The 19,661-nt window shown below is 52.0% G+C and overlaps 1 protein-coding gene across 1 annotated transcript in view; it reads right to left on the bottom strand.

Annotated features, from left to right (window-relative positions):
• Positions 1–19,661, bottom strand: part of col11a1a (collagen, type XI, alpha 1a) — a 682,771-nt gene that overhangs the window by 410,239 nt on the left and 252,871 nt on the right. The window contains exon 15 of the mRNA XM_041208311.1: positions 10,517–10,570. Coding sequence (XP_041064245.1) covers positions 10,517–10,570 — 54 coding nt within the window. The remainder of the gene's footprint in view (positions 1–10,516; positions 10,571–19,661) is intronic.

Raw genomic sequence — 19,661 nt, 5'->3', positions numbered from 1 at the left:
AGCCTAGAATGGCACAATACAGAAGACAGCCACTCGGCCCATCGTTCCTGTGCTGGCTCTTTGAAAGAGCTCTCCAATTAGTCCCACTTCCCCTGCCCTCTCCCCATTGCCCTGTAAATTCATTCTTTTCAAGTATTTCTCCAATTCCCTTTTGAAAGTTATTATTGAATCTGCTCCCACTGCCCTTTCAGGCAGCACATTCCACATCACAAGAAGCCGCTGAGTGAAATAGGAACATAGGAACCGACGTAGGCCATTCAGCCCCTCGAGCCTGCTCTACCATTCCACTAGATCATGGCTAATCGACCTCAACGCCGTCTTCCTGCACCATCCCTGTTTGTGGGTGTCATTGTTATATACAAATCTCTTGATTCCCGTTCTGAACATACTCAGTGATTGAGCTTCCACAGCCTCTGGGGTAGAGAATTCCAGAGATTCACCACCCTCTGAGGGAAGAAATTGCTCCTCATCTCAGTCTTAAATGACCTGCCCCTTATTCGGAGACTGTGTCCCCTGATTCTAGACTCACCAGCCAGGGGAAACATCCAATCCACATCTACCCTGTCACCTCCTGTAATTTTGTAAATTTCAGTCAGATCACCGCTCATTCTTCTGAACTCTAGAGAATACAGGCCCAGTCTCCTCAATCTCTCCCCACAGGACCGTAAGAGCATAGGAGCAGAAATTAGGCCATTCGGCCCATCAAGTCTACTCCGCATTCAATCATGGCTGATAAGTTTCTCAACCCCATTCTCCCGTCTTCTCCCCGTAACCTTTGATCCCCTTACCAATCAAGAACCTATCTATCTCTGTCTTAAATACACTCAATGACCTGGCCTCCACAGCCTTCTGTGGCAATGAATTCCATAGATTCACCACTCTCTGGCTAAAGAGGTTTCTCCTCATCTCTGTTCTAAAAGGTCTTCCCTTTACTCTGAGGCTGTGCCCTCAGGTCCTAGTCTCTCCTACTAATGGAAACATCTTCCCCACATCCACTCTATCCAGGCCTTTCAGTATTCTGTAAGTTTCAATCAGATCCCCACTCATCCTTCTAAACTCCATTGAGTATAGACCCAGAGTCCTCAAACGTTCCTCATATGTTAAGCCTTTCATTCCTGGGATTGTTCTTGTGAACCTCCTCTGGACCCTCTCCAGGGCCAGCACATCCTTCCTGAGATACGGGGCCCAAAATTGCTCACAATATTCTAAATGTGGTCTGACCAGAGCCTTATAAAGCCTCAGCAGCACATCCCTGCTTTTATATTCTAGTCCTCTCAAAAAAAATGCTAACATTGCATTTACCTTCCTAACCACTGACTGCAAGTTAAGAATAATCCCCGCCATCCCAGGAATCAGTCTGGTGAAACTCCACTGCATTCCCTCCACAGCAATAATATCCTCCCTCACATTCCCACCAATTTTGTGTGGTCAGCAAACTTGGAAATATTACATTTGGTTCCCTCATCCAAATTATTGATATATATTGTGAATAGCTGGGGCCCAGGCACTGATCCCTGTGGTACCCCACTAGTCACCACCTGTCACTCTGAAAAAGACCCACTTATTCCTACTCTTGGTTTCCTGTCTGCTAACCAATTCTCAATCCATGCCAATATATTACCCCTAATCCCATGTGCTTTCATCTTACACACTAACCTCCGAAATGGGTCTTTATCAAAAGCTTTCTGGAAATCCAAATACACCACAAATACACTGGTTCTCCTTTATCTATTCTGTTAGTTACATCCTCAGAAAACTCTAGTAGGTTTGTCAATCAAATGATTTCCCTTCATAAATCCATGGTGACTTTGTCTAATCCCGTTGTTATTTTCTAAGTGTCCCTGTTATCACATCCTTTATAATAGACTCTAGCATTTTCCGTACTATTGATGTTAGGCTAACCAGTCTGTAACTCCCTGTTTTCTCCCTCCCTCCTTTTTTAAATAGTGGGTTACATTTGCCACCCTCGAATCTGCAGGGACTGTTCCAGAATGTACAGAATTTTGGAAGATGACAACCAACACATCCCCTATTTCCATGGCCACGTCCTGTAGTGCCCTGGGATGTAGATTATCAGGCCCTGGGAATTTATCAGCTTTCAGTCCCATTAATTTCTCCAGCACTATTGTTTTAGTAATACTAATTTCCTTCAATTCCTCCTCCTCACTAGACCATTGGTTCCCTGGTATTTCTGGGGAGTTATTTGTGTTCCCTCTGTGAAGACAGAACTAAATTAATTGTTTTTTGCCCAAGCACTGATCCCTCTGGCATCCCATTAGCCAACAGATCACTATGGTATCGTGCTGCAGCGCATATATCTATGGCTTCCTTAAGTGGAGTATTGGTGAATAGGCTGGCAATGTTAAATGAGCTTGGTTTAAATTTCAAACGATGCTTGGCAGTTGAGATGGACACCCTTGAGCAAGAGTGCGAGTGTGGAGCAAGTCCTCAGGTTGCGGAGATAGAAACAGAAACATAGAAACTAGGAGCAGGAGGAGGCCATTCGGCCCTTTGAGCCTGCTCTGCCATTCATTATGATCACGGCTGATCATCCAGCTCAATAACCTGCTCCCGCTTTCTCCCCATATCCTTTGATCCCTTTCACCCCAAGAGCTATATCTAACTCCTTCTTGAAAACATACAATGTTTTGGTCTCAACTACTTTCTGTGGTAACGAATTCCACAGGCTCACCACTCTCTGGGTGAAGAAATTTCTCCTCATCTCAGTCCTAAATGGTCTACCCCATATCCTCAGACTGTGACCCCTGGTTCTGGACTCCCCCACCATCGGGAACATCCTTCCTGCATCTACCCTGTCTAGTCGTGTTAGAATTTTATAGGTTTCTATGAGATCCCCCTCATTCTTCTGAATTCAGTGAATATAATCCTAATCGACTCAATCTCTCCTCATATGTCAGTCACGCCATCCCAGGAATCAGTCGGGTAAACCTTTGCTGCACTCCCTCTATAGCAAGAACATCCTTCCTCAGATAAGGAGACCAAAACTGCACACAATATTCCAGGTGTGGTCTCACCAAGACCCTGTATAATTGCAGCAAGACATCCCTGTTCCTGTACTCGAATCGTCTCGTTATGAAGGCCAACATACCATTTGCCTTCTTTACCGCCTGCTGCTCCTACATGTTTACCTTCAGTGACTGGTGTACAAGGACACCCAGGTCTCGTTGCACATTCCCCTCTCTCAATTTATAGCCATTCAGATAATAATCTGCCTTCCTGTTTTTGCTACCAAAATGGATAACCTCCCATTTATCTACATTATACTACATCTGCCATGCATTTGCCCACTCACTCAGCTTGTCCACATCACACTGAAGCATCTCTGCAACCTCCTCACAGCTCACCCTCGCACCCAAATTTGTACCATCTGCAACTGTGGAGATATTACATTTAATTCTCTCATCTAAATCATTAACATATATTGTGAATAACTGGGGTACCAGCACCGATCCCTGCGGTACCCCACTAGTCACTGCCTGCCATTCGGAAAAAGACCCGTTTATTCCTACTCTTTGTTTCCTGTCTACCAACCAGTTTTCTATCTCAATACACTACCCCCAATCCCATGCGCTTTAATTTTACACGCCAATCTCTTATGTGGGACTTTGTCGAAAGCCTTCTGAAAATCCAAATAAACCACATCCACTGGCTCCCCCTCATCAACTCTACTAGTTACATCCTCAAAAAATTCCAGTAGATGTGTCAAGCATGGTTTCCCTTTCGTAAATCCATGCTGACTCTGTCCGATTCTGCCACTGTTTTCCTCGTGCTCAGCTATTAAATCTTTTATAATGGACTCTAGAATTTTCCCCACTACCGATGTCAGGCTGACTGGTCTATAATTCCCTGTTTTCTCTCTGCCTCCCTTTTTAAACAGTGGGGCTACATTAGCTACCCTCCAAACTGTAGGAACTGTTCCAGAGTCTATAGAATCTCAGAAGATGACCACCACTATGATCCACTATTTCTAGGGCCACTTCCTTAAGTACTCTGGGATGTAGATTATCAGGCCCTGGGGATTTATTGGCCTTCAATCCCATCAATTTCCCCAACACCATTTCCCTACTAATACTGATTTATTTCAGTTCCTCCCTCTCACTAAACCCTGTGTTCCCCAACATTTCTGGTATGTTATTTGTGTCCACCTTTGTGAAGACAGAACCAAAGTATGTATTTAGTTGGTCAGCCATTTCTTTGCTCCCCATTATAAATTCCCCTGCAACGTTTCCCAATCCATCATAGTCAACTCGCGCCTCATACCATCGTAGTTTCCTTTATTAAGATTCAGGACCCTAATCTCAGAATCAACTACGTCACTCTCCATCTTGATGAAGAATTCTATCATATTATGGTCACTCATCCCCAAAGGGCCTCGCACAACTAGATTGCCAATTATTCCTTTCTCATTACACAATACCCAGTCTAGGATGACCTGTTCTCTCATTGGTTCCTCAATGTATTGGTCCAGAAAAACATCGTGTATACACTCCAGGAATTCCTCCTCTATGGCATTGTTACTAATTTGATTTACCCAATCTATATGCAGACTAGGATGTAGGGGTGTCAGGGGTAGGTGAGTCCAGTGGACAGATGTAAAACTGTGGAGAGTGCAAACAATGTGGAGTATTCTCACCTCAGATGATGACCTTTAACCAAGAGTCCCCATTGTCCCAGCAATCACGATGCCACCATGATACAGTTGTCCATAGTCTCACCCGCCCACCTAGCATGCACATTGACTACGTGATGATTGATAATACTGACATTTTGTCTTCCTCCCTCAGGTGATCCATCCTCCAGAGGCTGCAGCACCCCGAAAGCACTTCCTTGACACCTGAGGAGGAGCTGAAGACAGATCCACCAGCGTCACACCCCTCCCTCGCTACCAGGCACCAGCACAGATACAAGCACATTGGTCACTGTGGGGAGGGCAGAGAGTGCCCAAGGTGCTGGCTGTCGGAGGACTGCTAGAGACCAGGACAATGCTGAATCCCAGGCGGATGATGAGCTATCAGGTGGTCGATGCAGGATGTCCAGCTGGAGGTGCGGGAAGATCTGGCAGAGAAATGTATGATAATGGGGTGTTGCCCTTGCCCTGAGATGGAAGCCATGCCTTGGCAGCCGAGCTGAAGCTTCACAGAATCAAGGCCTCCCTGGTGTCCCTGCCTCCCTGAAGGTTCCTCAAGTGGAGTCCACAATCCCCATCGGCTGAAATGTGGATGTCACTGTCCTGTGCACTGAAGGCTGCACTCAGCAAGAATTCTCCATCCTAATTGGAAAAAGAGACACCCTGACTACCCTCCCCATCCCATGAACGCCCCCAAAATGCCCAAATACCCTCCCGAACCCTCGACTAACCCCCCTGACTACCCCACCAAACCACCGAACAACCAACCCAACTATCCTCTCAGCCCTGACTACCCTCCTGAACCCACGGTTAACCTCCACATGGCCAACTACTCCCCCAAACTACTGACTACCCCCTACCCTGACTGCATCCCCACACCCTCCAACTACACACCCGACCAACCCCCACAACCTGCTGACTCCCCTCCCAACCTCCCAACTACACTCCACACCCCCTGACTAACCCCCAACCCCAACTAAACGCCAAACCCCCTGACTAACCCCCAACCGCAACTAAACCCCACACCCCCTGACTAACCCCCAACCCCAACTAGACCCCACACACGCTAACCAACTCCCAACCCCAACTACACCCCACACCCCCTGACTAACCCCCAACCCCAACTATACCCCACACCCCCTGACTAACCCCCAACCACAACTACACCCCACACCCCCTGACTAACCCCCAACCCCAACTACACCCCACACACCCTGACTAACCCCCAACCCCAACTACGCTCCACACCCCATGACTAACACCCGACCCCAACTACACTCCACACCCCCTGACTAACCCCCAACCCCAACTACACCCCACAGCTCCTGACTAACCCCCAACACCAACTACACCCCACACCCCCTGACTAACCCCCAAACCCAACTACACCCCACAAACGCTGACTAACCCCCAACCCCAACTACACACCACGCACCCTGACTAACCCCCAACTCCAACTACACTCCACACCCCCTGACTAACACCCAACCCCAAGTACACTCCACACATCCTGACTAACCCCGAAACCCAACTACACCCCACACCCCCTGACTAATCCCCAACCCCAAATACACCCCACACCCCCTGACTAACCACCAACCCCAACTACACTCCACACCCCCTGACTAACCCCCAACTCCAATTACACTCCACACCCCCTGACTAACTCCCAACCCCAACTAGACCCCACACCCCCTGACTAACCCCCAACCCCAACTACACACCACACACGCTGAATAACCCCCAACTCCAAATACACCCCACACCCCCTGACTAACCCCCAACTCCAACTAAACCCCACACCCCCTGACTACCCCCCAACTCCAACTACACTCCACACCCCCTGACTACCCCCCCAACCCCAACTACACCCCACACCCCCTGACTAACCCCCAACCCCAACTACACTCCACACCCCCTGACTAACCCCCAACCCCAACTACACCCCACACCCCCTGACTAACCCCCAACCCCAACTACACTCCACACCCCCTGACTAACCCCCAACCCCAACTACACCCCACACCCCCTGACTAACCCCCAACAACTACACCCCACACCCCCTGACTAACAACCAACTCCAACTACACCCCACACCCCCTGACTAACCCCCAACCCCAACTACACCCCACACCCCCTGACTAACCCCCAACTCCAACTACACCCCACACCCCCTGACTACCCCCCAACTCCAACTACACTCCACACCCCCTGACTACCCCCCCAACCCCAACTAAACCCCACACCCCCTGACTAACCCAGAACCCCAACTACACCCCACACCCCCTGACTAACAACCAACCCCAACTACACCCCACACCCCCTGACTAACCCCCAACCCCAACTACACCCCACACCCCCTGACTAACCCCCAAACCCAACTACACCCCACACCCCTTGACTAACCCCCAACCCCAACTACACCCCACACCCCCTGACTAACCCCCAACCCCAACTACACTCCACACCCCATGACTAACACCCGACCCCAACTACACTCCACACTCCCTGACTAACCCGTAACCCCAACTACACCCCACACCTCCTGACTAACCCCCAACCCCAACTACACCCCACATCTCCTGACTAACCCCCAAACCCAACTACACCCCACGCCCCCTGACTAACCCCCAACCCCAACTACACTCCACACCCCCCTGACTAACCCCCAACTCCAACTACACTCCACACCCCCTGACTAGCCCCCAACCCCAACTACACCCCACACCCCCTGACTAATCCCCAACCCCAACTACACCACACACATGCTGACTAACCCCCAACTCCAACTACACCCCACACCACCTGAATAACCCCCAACTCCAACTACACCCCACACCCCCTGACTACACCCCAACTCCAACTACACTCCACACCCCCTGACTAACCCCCAACCCCAAATACACCCCACACCCCCTGACTAACCCCCAACCCCAACTACACTCCACACCCCATGACTACCCCCCAACCCGAACTACACCCCACACCCCCTGACTAACAACCAACTCCAACTATACCCCACACCCCCTGACTAACCCCCAACCCCAACTATACCCCACACCCCCTGACTAACCCCCAACCCCAACTACACCCCACACAACCTGACTAACCCCCAACTCCAACTGCACCGCACACACCCTGATTATCCCCCAACTCCAACTACACCCCACACACGCTAACCAACCCACAACCCCAACTACACCCCACACCCCCTGACTAACCCCCAACCCCAACTAAACCCCACACCCCCTGACTAACCCTCAACCCCAATTACACCCCACACCCGCTGACTAACACCCAACCCCAACTATACCCCACACCCCCTGACTAACCCCCAACCCCAACTACACCCCACACCCCCTGACTAACACGCAACCCCAACTACACCCCACACCCCCTGACTAACACCCAAACCCAACTACACCCCACACCCCCTGACTAACCCCCAACCCCAACTACACTCCACACCCCTGACTAACCCCCAACCCCAACTACACCCCACACCCCCTGACTAACCCCCAACCCCAACTACACCCCACACACCCTGACTAACCCCCAACCCCAACTACACTCCACACCCCATGACTAACACCCGACCCCAACTACACTCCACACCCCCTGACTAACCCCCAACCCCAACTACACCCCACACCCCGACTAACCCCCAACCCCAACTACACCCCACACCCCCTGACTAACCCCCAACCCCAACTATACCCCACACACGCTGACTAACCCCCAACCCCAACTACACTCCACACCCCCTGACTACCACCAACCCCAACTACACCCCACACCCCCTGACTAACACCCAACCCCAACTAAACCCCACACCCCCTGACTAACCCCCAACCCCAACTACACCCCACACCCCCTGACTAACCCCCAACTCCAACTACACTCCACACCCCCTGACTAACCCCCAAACCCAACTACACCCCACACCCCCTGACTAACCCCCAACCCCAACTACACCCCACACCCCCTGACTAACCCCCAACTCCAACTATACTCCACACCCCTGACTAACACCCAACCCCAAGTACACTCCACACCCCCTGACTAACCCCGAAACCCAACTACACCCCACACCCCCTGACTAACCCCCAACCCCAAATACACCCCACACCCCCTGACTAACCCCCAACCCCAACTACACTCCACACCCCCTGACTAACCCCGAAACCCAACTACACTCCACACCCCCTGACTAACCCCCAACTCCAACTACACTCCACACCCCCTGACTAACCCCCAACCCCAACTACACCCCACACCCCCTGACTAACCCCCAACCCCAACTACACCCCACACCCCCTGACTAACGCCCAACCCCAACTACACTCCACACCCCATGTCTACCCCCCAACACCAACTACACCCCACACCCCCTGACTAACCCCCAACCCCAACTACACCCCACACACGCTGACTACCCCCCAACCCCAACTACACCCCACCGCCCCTGACTAACCCCCGACCCCAACTACACCCCGCACCCCCTGACTAACCCCCAACCCCAACTACACTCCACACCCCCTGACTAACCCCCAACCCCAACTACACTCCACACCCACTGACTAACCCCCAAATCCAACTACACTCCACACCCCCTGACCTACCCCCAGCCCCAACTACACCCCACACCCCCTGACTAACCCCCAACTCCAACTACACTCCACACCCCCTGACTACGCCCAACCCCAACTACACCCCACACCCCCTGACTAACCCCCAACCCCAACTACACTCCACACCCCCTGACTAACCCCCAACCCCAACTACACTCCACACCCGCTGACTAACCCCCAACTCCAACTACACTCCACACCCCCTGACTAACCCCCAACCCCAACTACACCCCACACCCCCTGACTAACCCCCAACTCCAACTACACTCCACACCCCCTGACTACGCCCAACCCCAACTACACCCCACACCCCCTGACTAACCCCCAACCCCAACTACACTCCACACTCCCTGACTAACCCCCAACCCCAACTACACCCCACACCCCCTGACTAACCCCCAACCCCAACTACACCCCACGCCCCTGCCTAATCCTTTGACTACGTCCCTACCCCCAGCACACCCAACTCCCTGGCTAACCCCCCACCTAGCATCCTGACTCCCCTGTCTAACTCCCCACACGTCTGACTACAATCCTGACCCTCCACTTCCCCATCTACCCTCTGACCCTCGATTACCCACGTGGCACCCCCAAATACCCCCCACACACCCCCCGCAGTACCCTCCCCACTCCCTGCCACCGATAACCCCCGACCCTCCACAACCCCCACCCCCATGACCACCCGACCCACAACCCCCCCCCAACCGCCTGACCCATCCTACCCTCTTACCTTAAACACCGGCCCTCTCTCCTGTCAGAGTGGGTGGGACCTTTAAAATCATCACTTTATGGCAGCTCGTGCCTTATAAAAAGGGGAGCGTGGTTTTTACTTTCCCCGGCACTTTGACACTGCACAGAATGGGCTCCAGAGCTGATGTCCTGCACATTCCTAACCAGGGCTGCGAGGCAAGATTGGACGAGAAACCCGGGTAAATGAGGAGTGGGAAGGTAGTCCCACCGTGATTACCACACCAGCCGCGTTCTGGACCAACAGGTTTTGTTTCACAACCTTCCTCATTTTCACTTCCACCTTTAAGGATTTGCTTATCCTCATTCGCAGGTCCCAGAGTCCCTGTGCCCTTTTTAAAATAGGACCATTGAGTTTATATTGCCCCATCTCAGTCTTCCAGTCATCATTGCACATTGTGGATCAGAATGTTAAGCTGCTCCTTTCAGAGGTGTCGGCTTTCTGACATGATCAATGAAAGTGTGTGCAGGACAATCTGACGTGGTTTACCTGTGGGCCCTCTTCACCTTCTTCACCTTTAAGTCCAGTGCCACCAGGAAGCCCCTGTCACATAAGAGAGAAAAGGGAAGTTAGAGTGAGTCAGCATGAAACTCTCAGGATTGTGCTCTGCACTCATGTCCTCTCGGTTATTAGTCCAGGCACCTGGATCACATACTCAGTAACATCACCATAAGACTATCCTTCCCCGAAGGTGTAACAAGATAACAAACAGAATAACTGGGTTAATGCAGGAAAATACTTTCTACTTGAATAAAGAAATTGGGAATTAAAAACTCGTCTTAGTAAAGGTGACCATTAAACTATCAGATTGTTGTTAAAAACCCATCTAGTTCATTAATATCCTTTAGGGAAGGAAATCTGCTCTCCTTACCTGGTCTGGCCTACATGTGACTCTAGACCCACAGCAATGTGGTTCACTCTTAACTGCCCTCTGGAATGGCCCAGCCACTCAGTTGTATCAAACGGCTACAGAAAAATCATAAAGGAAGGAAACTGGACAAACCACCTGGCATTGACTGGTGATGATGACACTCTATTGATGCTGCAAAGTCCTCCTTACTAACATCTGGGGCCTAGTGCCAAAATTGGGAGAGCTGTCTCACAGACTAGTCAAGCAACAGCCTGACATAGTCATCCTCATGGAATCATACCTTACAGATAATGTCCCAGACACCACCATCACCATCCCTGGGTATGTCCTGTCCCACCGGCAGGACAGACCCATCAGAGGTGGGGGCACAGGGTATACAGTCGGGAGGTCATAGCCCTGAGTTTCATTGTATCAATTGAAATTTGTACAAGGAAACCTCCTGCAGTTTACAACCTAATGCATGAAACTCGCAGGATCACATACTCAGTAACATCACCATAAGACTATCCTTCCCCGAAGGTGTAACAAGATAACAAACAGAATAACTGGGTTAATGCAGGAAAATACTTTCTACTTGAATAAAGAAATTGGGAATTAAAAACTCGTCTTAGTAAAGGTGACCATTAAACTATCAGATTGTTGTTAAAAACCCATCTAGTTCATTAATATCCTTTAGGGAAGGAAATCTGCTCTCCTTACCTGGTCTGGCCTACATGTGACTCTAGACCCACAGCAATGTGGTTCACTCTTAACTGCCCTCTTAACACCTCCACCACCCCCCCCCCCCCACCCCCCCCCCACCCCCCCCCCCCCCCCCCCCCACCCCCCCACCCCCACCGCCCTGTCCCACTGCCTCAGCTGAAGAAGCAGCTCCTCCACATTCAACATCACTTGGAAGGTGAGGGCAGTAGGGGCATAGAGTAACCTCTGGGTGGGGGTCTTCGATGCCCATCACAAGGAATTTGTACTATCACTGACCGAGCTGGCTGAGTCCTAAAGGACATAGCTGCTAGACTGGGTCTGCAGCATGTGGTGAGGGAACCAACAAGAGGGAAAAACATACTTGACCCCATCCTCACCAACCTGCCTGCTGTGACAGTGTTAGTAGGAGTGACCACCCCACAGTCCTTGGAGACGAAGATCTGTCTTCACATTGAGGATACCCTCCATCATGTTATGTGGCACTAACACAGTGCTAAATGGGGTAGATTTCAAACAGGTCTAATAACTCAAGACTGGATATCTGTGAAGCACTGTGGGCCATCAGCAGCAGCAGAATTGTACTCAAACACAATCTGTAACCTCATGGCCCAGCATATCCCCCACTCTACCATTACCATCAAGCCAGGGGATCAACCCTGGTTCAATGAAGAGAGCGGGAGGGCATGTCAGGAGCAGCACCAGGCATACCTAAAAATGAGGTGTCAACCTGGTGAAGCTATAACACAGGACTACTTGCATGCCAAACAGCATAAGCAGCAAGTCATAGACAGAGCTAAGTAATCCCACAACCAACAGAGAAGATCTAAACTCTGCAGTCCTGCCACATTCAGTTGTGAATAGTGATGGACAATTAAACAACTCACTGGAGGAGAAGGATCCACAAATATCCCCATCCTCAATGATGGGGGAGCCCAGCACATCAGTGCGAAAGATAAGGCTGAAGCATTTGCAACAATCTTCAGTCAGGAATGCACAGTGGGTGATCCACATTGACCTCCTCCCAAGGTCACCAACATCATAGTGTTGGTCCGCTAGAGAGTGAGATTGTGGAGTTAATAGTAGATAATAAGGGAATGGCAGATGGAATTAACAAATATTTTGTTTCTGTGTTCACTATGGAGGATACAAAAAACATTCCAGTAATAGCTGTAAATTGGGAGGTGGAGGGGAGAGAGGAACTAGCTGAAATTACAGTCACTAGGGAAAAGGTACTGAGCAAACTGATGGAGCCGAAAGCTAGTAAATGGGATTAGGTCGGTAGGTCAGGTGTTTCTCTCGTGTTGGTGCAGACTCGATGGGCCGAAGGGCCTCTTCTGCACTGCGTGACTCTGGTGGGATTTGAACCCATATCCCCAGAACATTAGTCTAGGCCTCAGGATTATTAGTTTGGTGACATTATCACTATACCACTGCCTCAAATGCAAATGCTGTGGCCCCTCCACTTCTCTTTCCAAAATGGTTCCCCAAGATTCTCCATTTCCTGTCTGGCTCTGTTGTAGACACATTGCTAGAGATTGACCACTGCGATTGGTCAATAACTCCATTATCATTGAATCATGTGACTGCCAGAATGGTAGAAGGGGAACGAGATTGACTCTGGTCATTTTTCAGCTGCCAATTTCTCTGTTCCTCCACTTTGGACCACGGAGAGCCCGACTGTTCAGGGGTGATGCCAGAAAGTACATCTTCACACAAAGGGGAGTGAGCATCCAGAACTCTCTCCCAAAACAGCAGAGTCTGTGGGTCAACTGAAACCTCCAAGAGTGAGTTCAATTGTTCTGTGGGAAAGGATGTCGAGAGATATGGATTCAAGCCCAGAAAATGAAGCTAAGGTACCGGTCAGCCAAGGCAGGCTCGAGGCCAGAATGGCCTTTGGCTGTTCCAAATTTCCCATGAATGTTGCAATAGTTTTGAGGGGCTGAATGGACTGGTCAAGGCAATTCATTTGTTACGATTGTGTTCCCAGGAGGGTTTACAAAGTGATGCTTTTACTTTATAATGTTTAACTTATTAATAGTGGATTCTAAAAGGTAAGATATTTAATTTGGGTTTGCCAAAAAAAGCAGCATACTGGACAACAAGGACACAATTTATTCTTTCCAAAAATAAATAGAGATTGGCCCAAAACAATGACTGACCAATACCCTTCGAGATGCATAATGGAGCTCAGTACCCAGTCAGATGGAGGGATGAGGGAGGAAGCGGAAGGAGTAAGGGGAGGAAGGGACAAAGTTAGGCAGCAGCTGGAGTTAGGATACAGTTCGACCATGATCTAATTGAAAGGAAGAACAGGCTCAAGGAGCTGAATGGGCTCCTCCTATTCCTATGTTGACAATCAGTGTTATCCTGTCTGGACGAGGATTGAGTGGTTTAACAGGGGCAGGTCCTGTGATCTTCGTAAATGAACAGTCAGATCAGTCAAACTTTACCGTCTCCTGCTTTAAAGGAAAGGTCACTTTAAAGGTTTCTCAATGATATTGTGAACAATTTCATTGACCGATTTTGTGTCTGATTACAGCTAAGTACCAAGAATTCAGTTAACAGCTTGTTTGGATGTCTGATTTTATCCATGTGCTTCTATTATTTGCAGCCTTTCCTGCTAGTGTGCAGGATATTGTGTAGTCAGCAGTGCCTAGAACCACAAACTGCAATCAAACTCCCTCAGGGGTACACACAAAGATTCAACTCCTTTCAACATGTTCCCATCCCTGCTGAGGGAGAGTAACGAGACTAAATATTGAGACTAAATATCGAGACTAAATATCGAGACTAAATATCGAGACTAAATATCGAGACTAAATATCGAGACTAAATATTGAGAGCCGCAGGAAAGGGATTCTCCCGGGTTCAGGTGTCAAGTCTGAGGAAGGTAAAAATCTCACTTAAATTTGGGAGTGAGGCTACCGTATTTTTTGAATGAGAATCCGGACTGAAAGGAATCATGAATTAAAATAACCTTTGGCACAATAGTCATTACAGTAACCTACAGATCATTCCACTACCTGATTCCAGTGGAAATATCCATTAAAAAGGAGAGCTGTCACATGTAATAATTGACCCACTCTATAAATCAGCATTAAGTGAGATTAGCTGTTAGATTTTACTGGGGAAACAAATGCGAAAAGATTCTATTTTAAGAAAACATCCTTTTTTTTTCTCTAACTCAGAGAGTATCACTGGTAGCTCTGAGGCAGGCGTCCACTCAAGGAGATGTCAGTGTTGGGGAAGTGCTGCACTGTCTGAGATGCCAGTGTTGAGGCAGCGTTGGACTGTCAGAGATGCCAGTGTTGGAGCAGCGCTGCACTGTCGGAGATGCCAGTGTTGGAGCAGTGCTGCACTGTCAGAGATGCCAGTGTTGGGACAGCGCTGCACTGTTGGAGATGTCAGTGTTGGGACAGCGCTGCACTGTTGGAGATGTCAGTGTTGGGGAAGCGCTGCACTGTTGGAGATGCCAGTGTTGGGGCAGCGCTGCACTGTCAGAGATGTCAGTGTTGGGACAGCGCTGCAGTGTTGGAGATGCCAGTATTGGAGCAGTGCTGCACTGTCGGAGATGCCAGTGTTGGGACAGCGCTGCAGTGTTGGAGATGCCAGTATTGGAGCAGTGCTGCACTGTCGGAGATGCCAGTGTTGGGGAAGCGCTGCACTGTTGGAGATGCCAGTGTAGGAACAGCGCTGCACTGTCAGAGATGCCAGTATTGGGGCAGCACTGCACTGTTGGAGATGCCAGTATTGGGACAACGCTGCACTGTTGGAGATGCCAGTGTTGGGACAACGCTGCACTGTTGGAGATGCCAGTGTAGGGACAGCGCTGCACTGTCAGAGATGCCAGTATTGGGGCAGCACTGCACTGTTGGAGATGCCAGTGTTGGGACAGCGCTGCACTGTTGGAGATGCCAGTGTTGGGACAACACTGCACTGTTGGAGATGCCAGTGTTGGGGCAGTGCTGCACTGTTGGATATGCCAGTGTTGGGACAGCGCTGCACTGTTGGAGATGCCAGTGTTGGGGAAGCGCTGCATTGATGGAGATGCCAGTGTTGGGGCAGCACCTCACTGTCGGAGATGTCAGTGTTGGGGCAGTGCTGCACTGTCGGAGATGCCAGTGTTGGGGCAGTGCTGCACTGTCAGAGATGTCAGTATTGGGGCAGTGCTGCACTGTCGGAGATGTCAGTGTTGGAGCAGTGCTGCACTGTTGAAGATGTCAGTGTTGGGGCAGCGCTGCACTGTCGGAGATGCCAGTGTTGGGACAGTGCTGCGCTGTCAGAGATGCCAGTGTTGGGGCAGCGCTGCACTGTCGGAGATGCCAGTGTTGGGACAGCGATGCACTGTCGGAGTTGTCAGTGACAACTCCCAACACCAACTGCACCTCACACCCCCTGACTAAACCCCAACCCCAACTACACTCCACACCCCCTGACTAACCCCCAACCCCAACTACACTCCACACCCCCTGACTACCCCCCAACCCCAACTACACCCCACACCCCCTGACTAACCCCCAAACCCAACTACACCCCACACACGCTGACTACCCCCCAACCTCTACTACACCCCACACTCCCTGACTAACACCCAACCCCAACTACACCCCACACCCCCTGACTAACCCCCGACCCCAACTACACTCCACACCCCCTGACTAACCCCCAACCCCAACTACACTCCACACCCCCTGAATAACCCCCAACACCAACTGCACCTCACACCCCCTAACTAACCCCCAACCCCAACTACACCCCACACCCCCTGACTAACCCCCAACCCCAACTACATTCCACACCCCATGACTAACCCCCGACCCCAACTACACTCCACACCCCCTGACTAACCCTCAACCCCAACTACACTCCACACCCCCTGACTAACCCCCAAACCCAACTACACTCCACACCCCCTGACTAACCCCCAACCCCAACTACACTCCACACCCCCTGACTAACCCCCAACCCCAACTACACTCCACACCCCCTGACTACCCCCCAACCCTAACTACACCCCACACCCCCTGACTAACCCCCAAACCCAACTACACCCCACACACGCTGACTACCCCCCAACCTCAACTACACCCCACACTCCCTGACTAACACCCAACCCCAACTACACCCCACACCCCCTGACTAACCCGCGACCCCAACTACACTCCACACCCCCTGACTAACCCCCAACCCCAACTACACTCCACACCCCCTGACTAACCCCCAACCCCAACTACACTCCACACCCCCTGACTAACCCCCAACCCCAACTACACCCCACACCCCCTGACTAACCCCCAACCCCAACTACACTGCACACCCCATGACTAACCCCCAACCCCAACTACACCCCACACCCCCTGACTAACCCCCAACCCCAACTACACTCCACACCCCCTGACTAACCCCCAAACCCAACTACACTCCACACCCCCTGACTAACCCCCAACCCCAACTACACTCCACACCCCCTGACTAACCCCCAACCCCAACTACACTCCACACCCCCTGACTACCCCCCAACCCTAACTACACCCCACACCCCCTGACTAACCCCCAAACCCAACTACACCCCACACACGCTGACTACCCCCCAACCTCAACTACACCCCACACTCCCTGACTAACACCCAACCCCAACTACACCCCACACCCCCTGACTAACCCCCGACCCCAACTACACTCCACACCCCCTGACTAACCCCCAACCCCAACTACACTCCACACCCCCTGACTAACCCCCAACCCCAACTACACTCCACACCCCCTGACTAACCCCCAACCCCAACTACACCCCACACCCCCTGACTAACCCCCAACCCCAACTACACTGCACACCCCATGACTAACCCCCAACCCCAACTACACCCCACACCCCCTGACTAACCCCCAACCCCAACTACACCCCACACCCCCTGACTAACCCCCAACTCCAACTACACCCCACACCCCCTGACTAACACCCAACCCCAACTACACTCCACACCCCCTGACTACGCCCAACCCCAACTACACCCCACACCCCCTGACTACCCGCAACCCCAACTACACCCCACACCCCTGCCTAATCCTTTGACTACGTTCCTACCCCCAGCACACCCAACTCCCTGGCTAACACCCCACCTAGCATCCTGACTCCCCTGTCTAACTCCCCACACGTCTGACTACAATCCTGACCCTCCACTCCCCCATCTACCCTCTGACCCTCGATTACCCACCTGGCACCCCCAAATACCCCCCACACACCCCCCGCAGTACCCTCCCCACTCCCCGCCACCGATAACCCCCGACCCTCCACAACCCCCACCCCCATGACCACCCGACCCACAACCCCCCCCCCAACCGCCTGACCCATCCTACCCTCTTACCTTAAACACCGGCCCTCTCTCCTGTCAGAGTGGGTGGGACCTTTAAAATCATCGCTTTATGGCAGCTCGTGCCTTATAAAAAGGGGGGCATGGTTTTTACTTTCCCCGGCACTTTGACACTGCACAGCGATGCACTGTCGGAGATGCCAGTGTTGGGACAGCGATGCACTGTCGGAGACGCCAGTGTTTGGATAGCGCTGCACTGTCGGAGATGCCAGTGTTGGGACAGCGTTGCACTGTCGGAGGTGCCAGTGTTGGGGAGCCGCTGCACTGTTGGAGATGCCAGTGTTGGGGAAGTGCTGCAGTGTTGGAGATTCCAGTGTTGAAGAAGCGCTGCATTGTCTGAGATGCCAGTGTTGGGGCAGTGCTGCACTGTTGGAGATGTCAGTGTTGGGGCAGTGCTGCACTGTCGGTGATGCCAGTGTTGGGGCAGTGCTGCACTGTTGGAGATGTCAGTGTTGGGGCAGTGCTGCACTGTTGGAGATGTCAGTGTTGGGGCAGTGCTGCACTGGCGGAGATGCCAGTGTTGGGACAGTATCACACAGTTGGAGATGTCAGTGTTGGGGCAGTGCTGCACTGGCGGAGATGCCAGTATTGGGGCAGCGCTGCACTGTTGGAGATGTCAGTGTTGGGGCAGTGCTGCACTGGCGGAGATGCCAGTATTGGGACAGCGCTGCACTGTTGGAGATGTTAGTGTTGGGGCAGCGCAGCACTGTCAGAGATGCCAGTGTTGGGGCAGCGCAGCACTGTCAGAGATGCCAGTGTTGGGGCAGCGCAGCACTGTCGGACATGCCAGTGTTGGGGCAGCGCAGCACTGTCGGAGATGCCAGTGTTGGGGCAGCGCAGCACTGTCGGAGATGCCAGTGTTGGGGCAGCGCAGCACTGTCAGAGATGCCAGTGTTGGGGCAGCGCTGCACTGTCGGAGATGCCAGTGTTGGGGCAGCGCAGCACTGTCAGAGATGCCAGTGTTGGGGCAGCGCAGCACTGTCGGAGATGCCAGTGTTGGGGCAGCGCAGCACTGTCAGAGATGCCAGTGTTGGGGCAGCGCAGCACTGTCAGAGATGCCAGTGTTGGGGCAGCGCAGCACTGTCGGAGATGCCAGTGTTGGGGCAGCGCAGCACTGTCAGAGATGCCAGTGTTGGGGCAGCGCAGCACTGTCGGAGATGCCAGTGTTGGGGCAGCGCAGCACTGTCAGAGATGCCAGTGTTGGGGCAGCGCAGCACTGTCGGAGATGCCAGTGTTGGGGCAGCGCAGCACTGTCAGAGATGCCAGTGTTGGGGCAGCGCAGCACTGTCGGAGATGCCAGTGTTGGGGCAGCGCAGCACTGTCAGAGATGCCAGTGTTGGGGCAGCGCAGCACTGTTGGAGATGCCAGTGTTGGGGCAGCGCAGCACTGTCAGAGATGCCAGTGTTGGGGCAGCGCAGCACTGTCGGAGATGCCAGTGTTGGGGCAGCGCAGCACTGTCAGAGATGCCAGTGTTGGGGCAGCGCAGCACTGTCGGAGATGCCAGTGTTGGGGCAGCGCAGCACTGTCAGAGATGCCAGTGTTGGGGCAGCGCAGCACTGTCGGAGATGCCACCATTCGGTTGAGACCTTAAAACAATACCCTATCTGCCTTAACAAAAACAGAATTACCTGGAAAAACTCAGCAGGTCTGGCAGCATCGGCGGAGAAGAAAAGAGTTGACGTTTCGAGTC

This window comes from Carcharodon carcharias, chromosome 16 (genome assembly GCF_017639515.1).
Source record: "Carcharodon carcharias isolate sCarCar2 chromosome 16, sCarCar2.pri, whole genome shotgun sequence".
NCBI lineage: Eukaryota > Metazoa > Chordata > Chondrichthyes > Lamniformes > Lamnidae > Carcharodon > Carcharodon carcharias.
The sequence above is the reverse complement of the archived record's forward strand: the minus strand, read 5'-3'. Positions and strand labels throughout refer to the sequence as shown.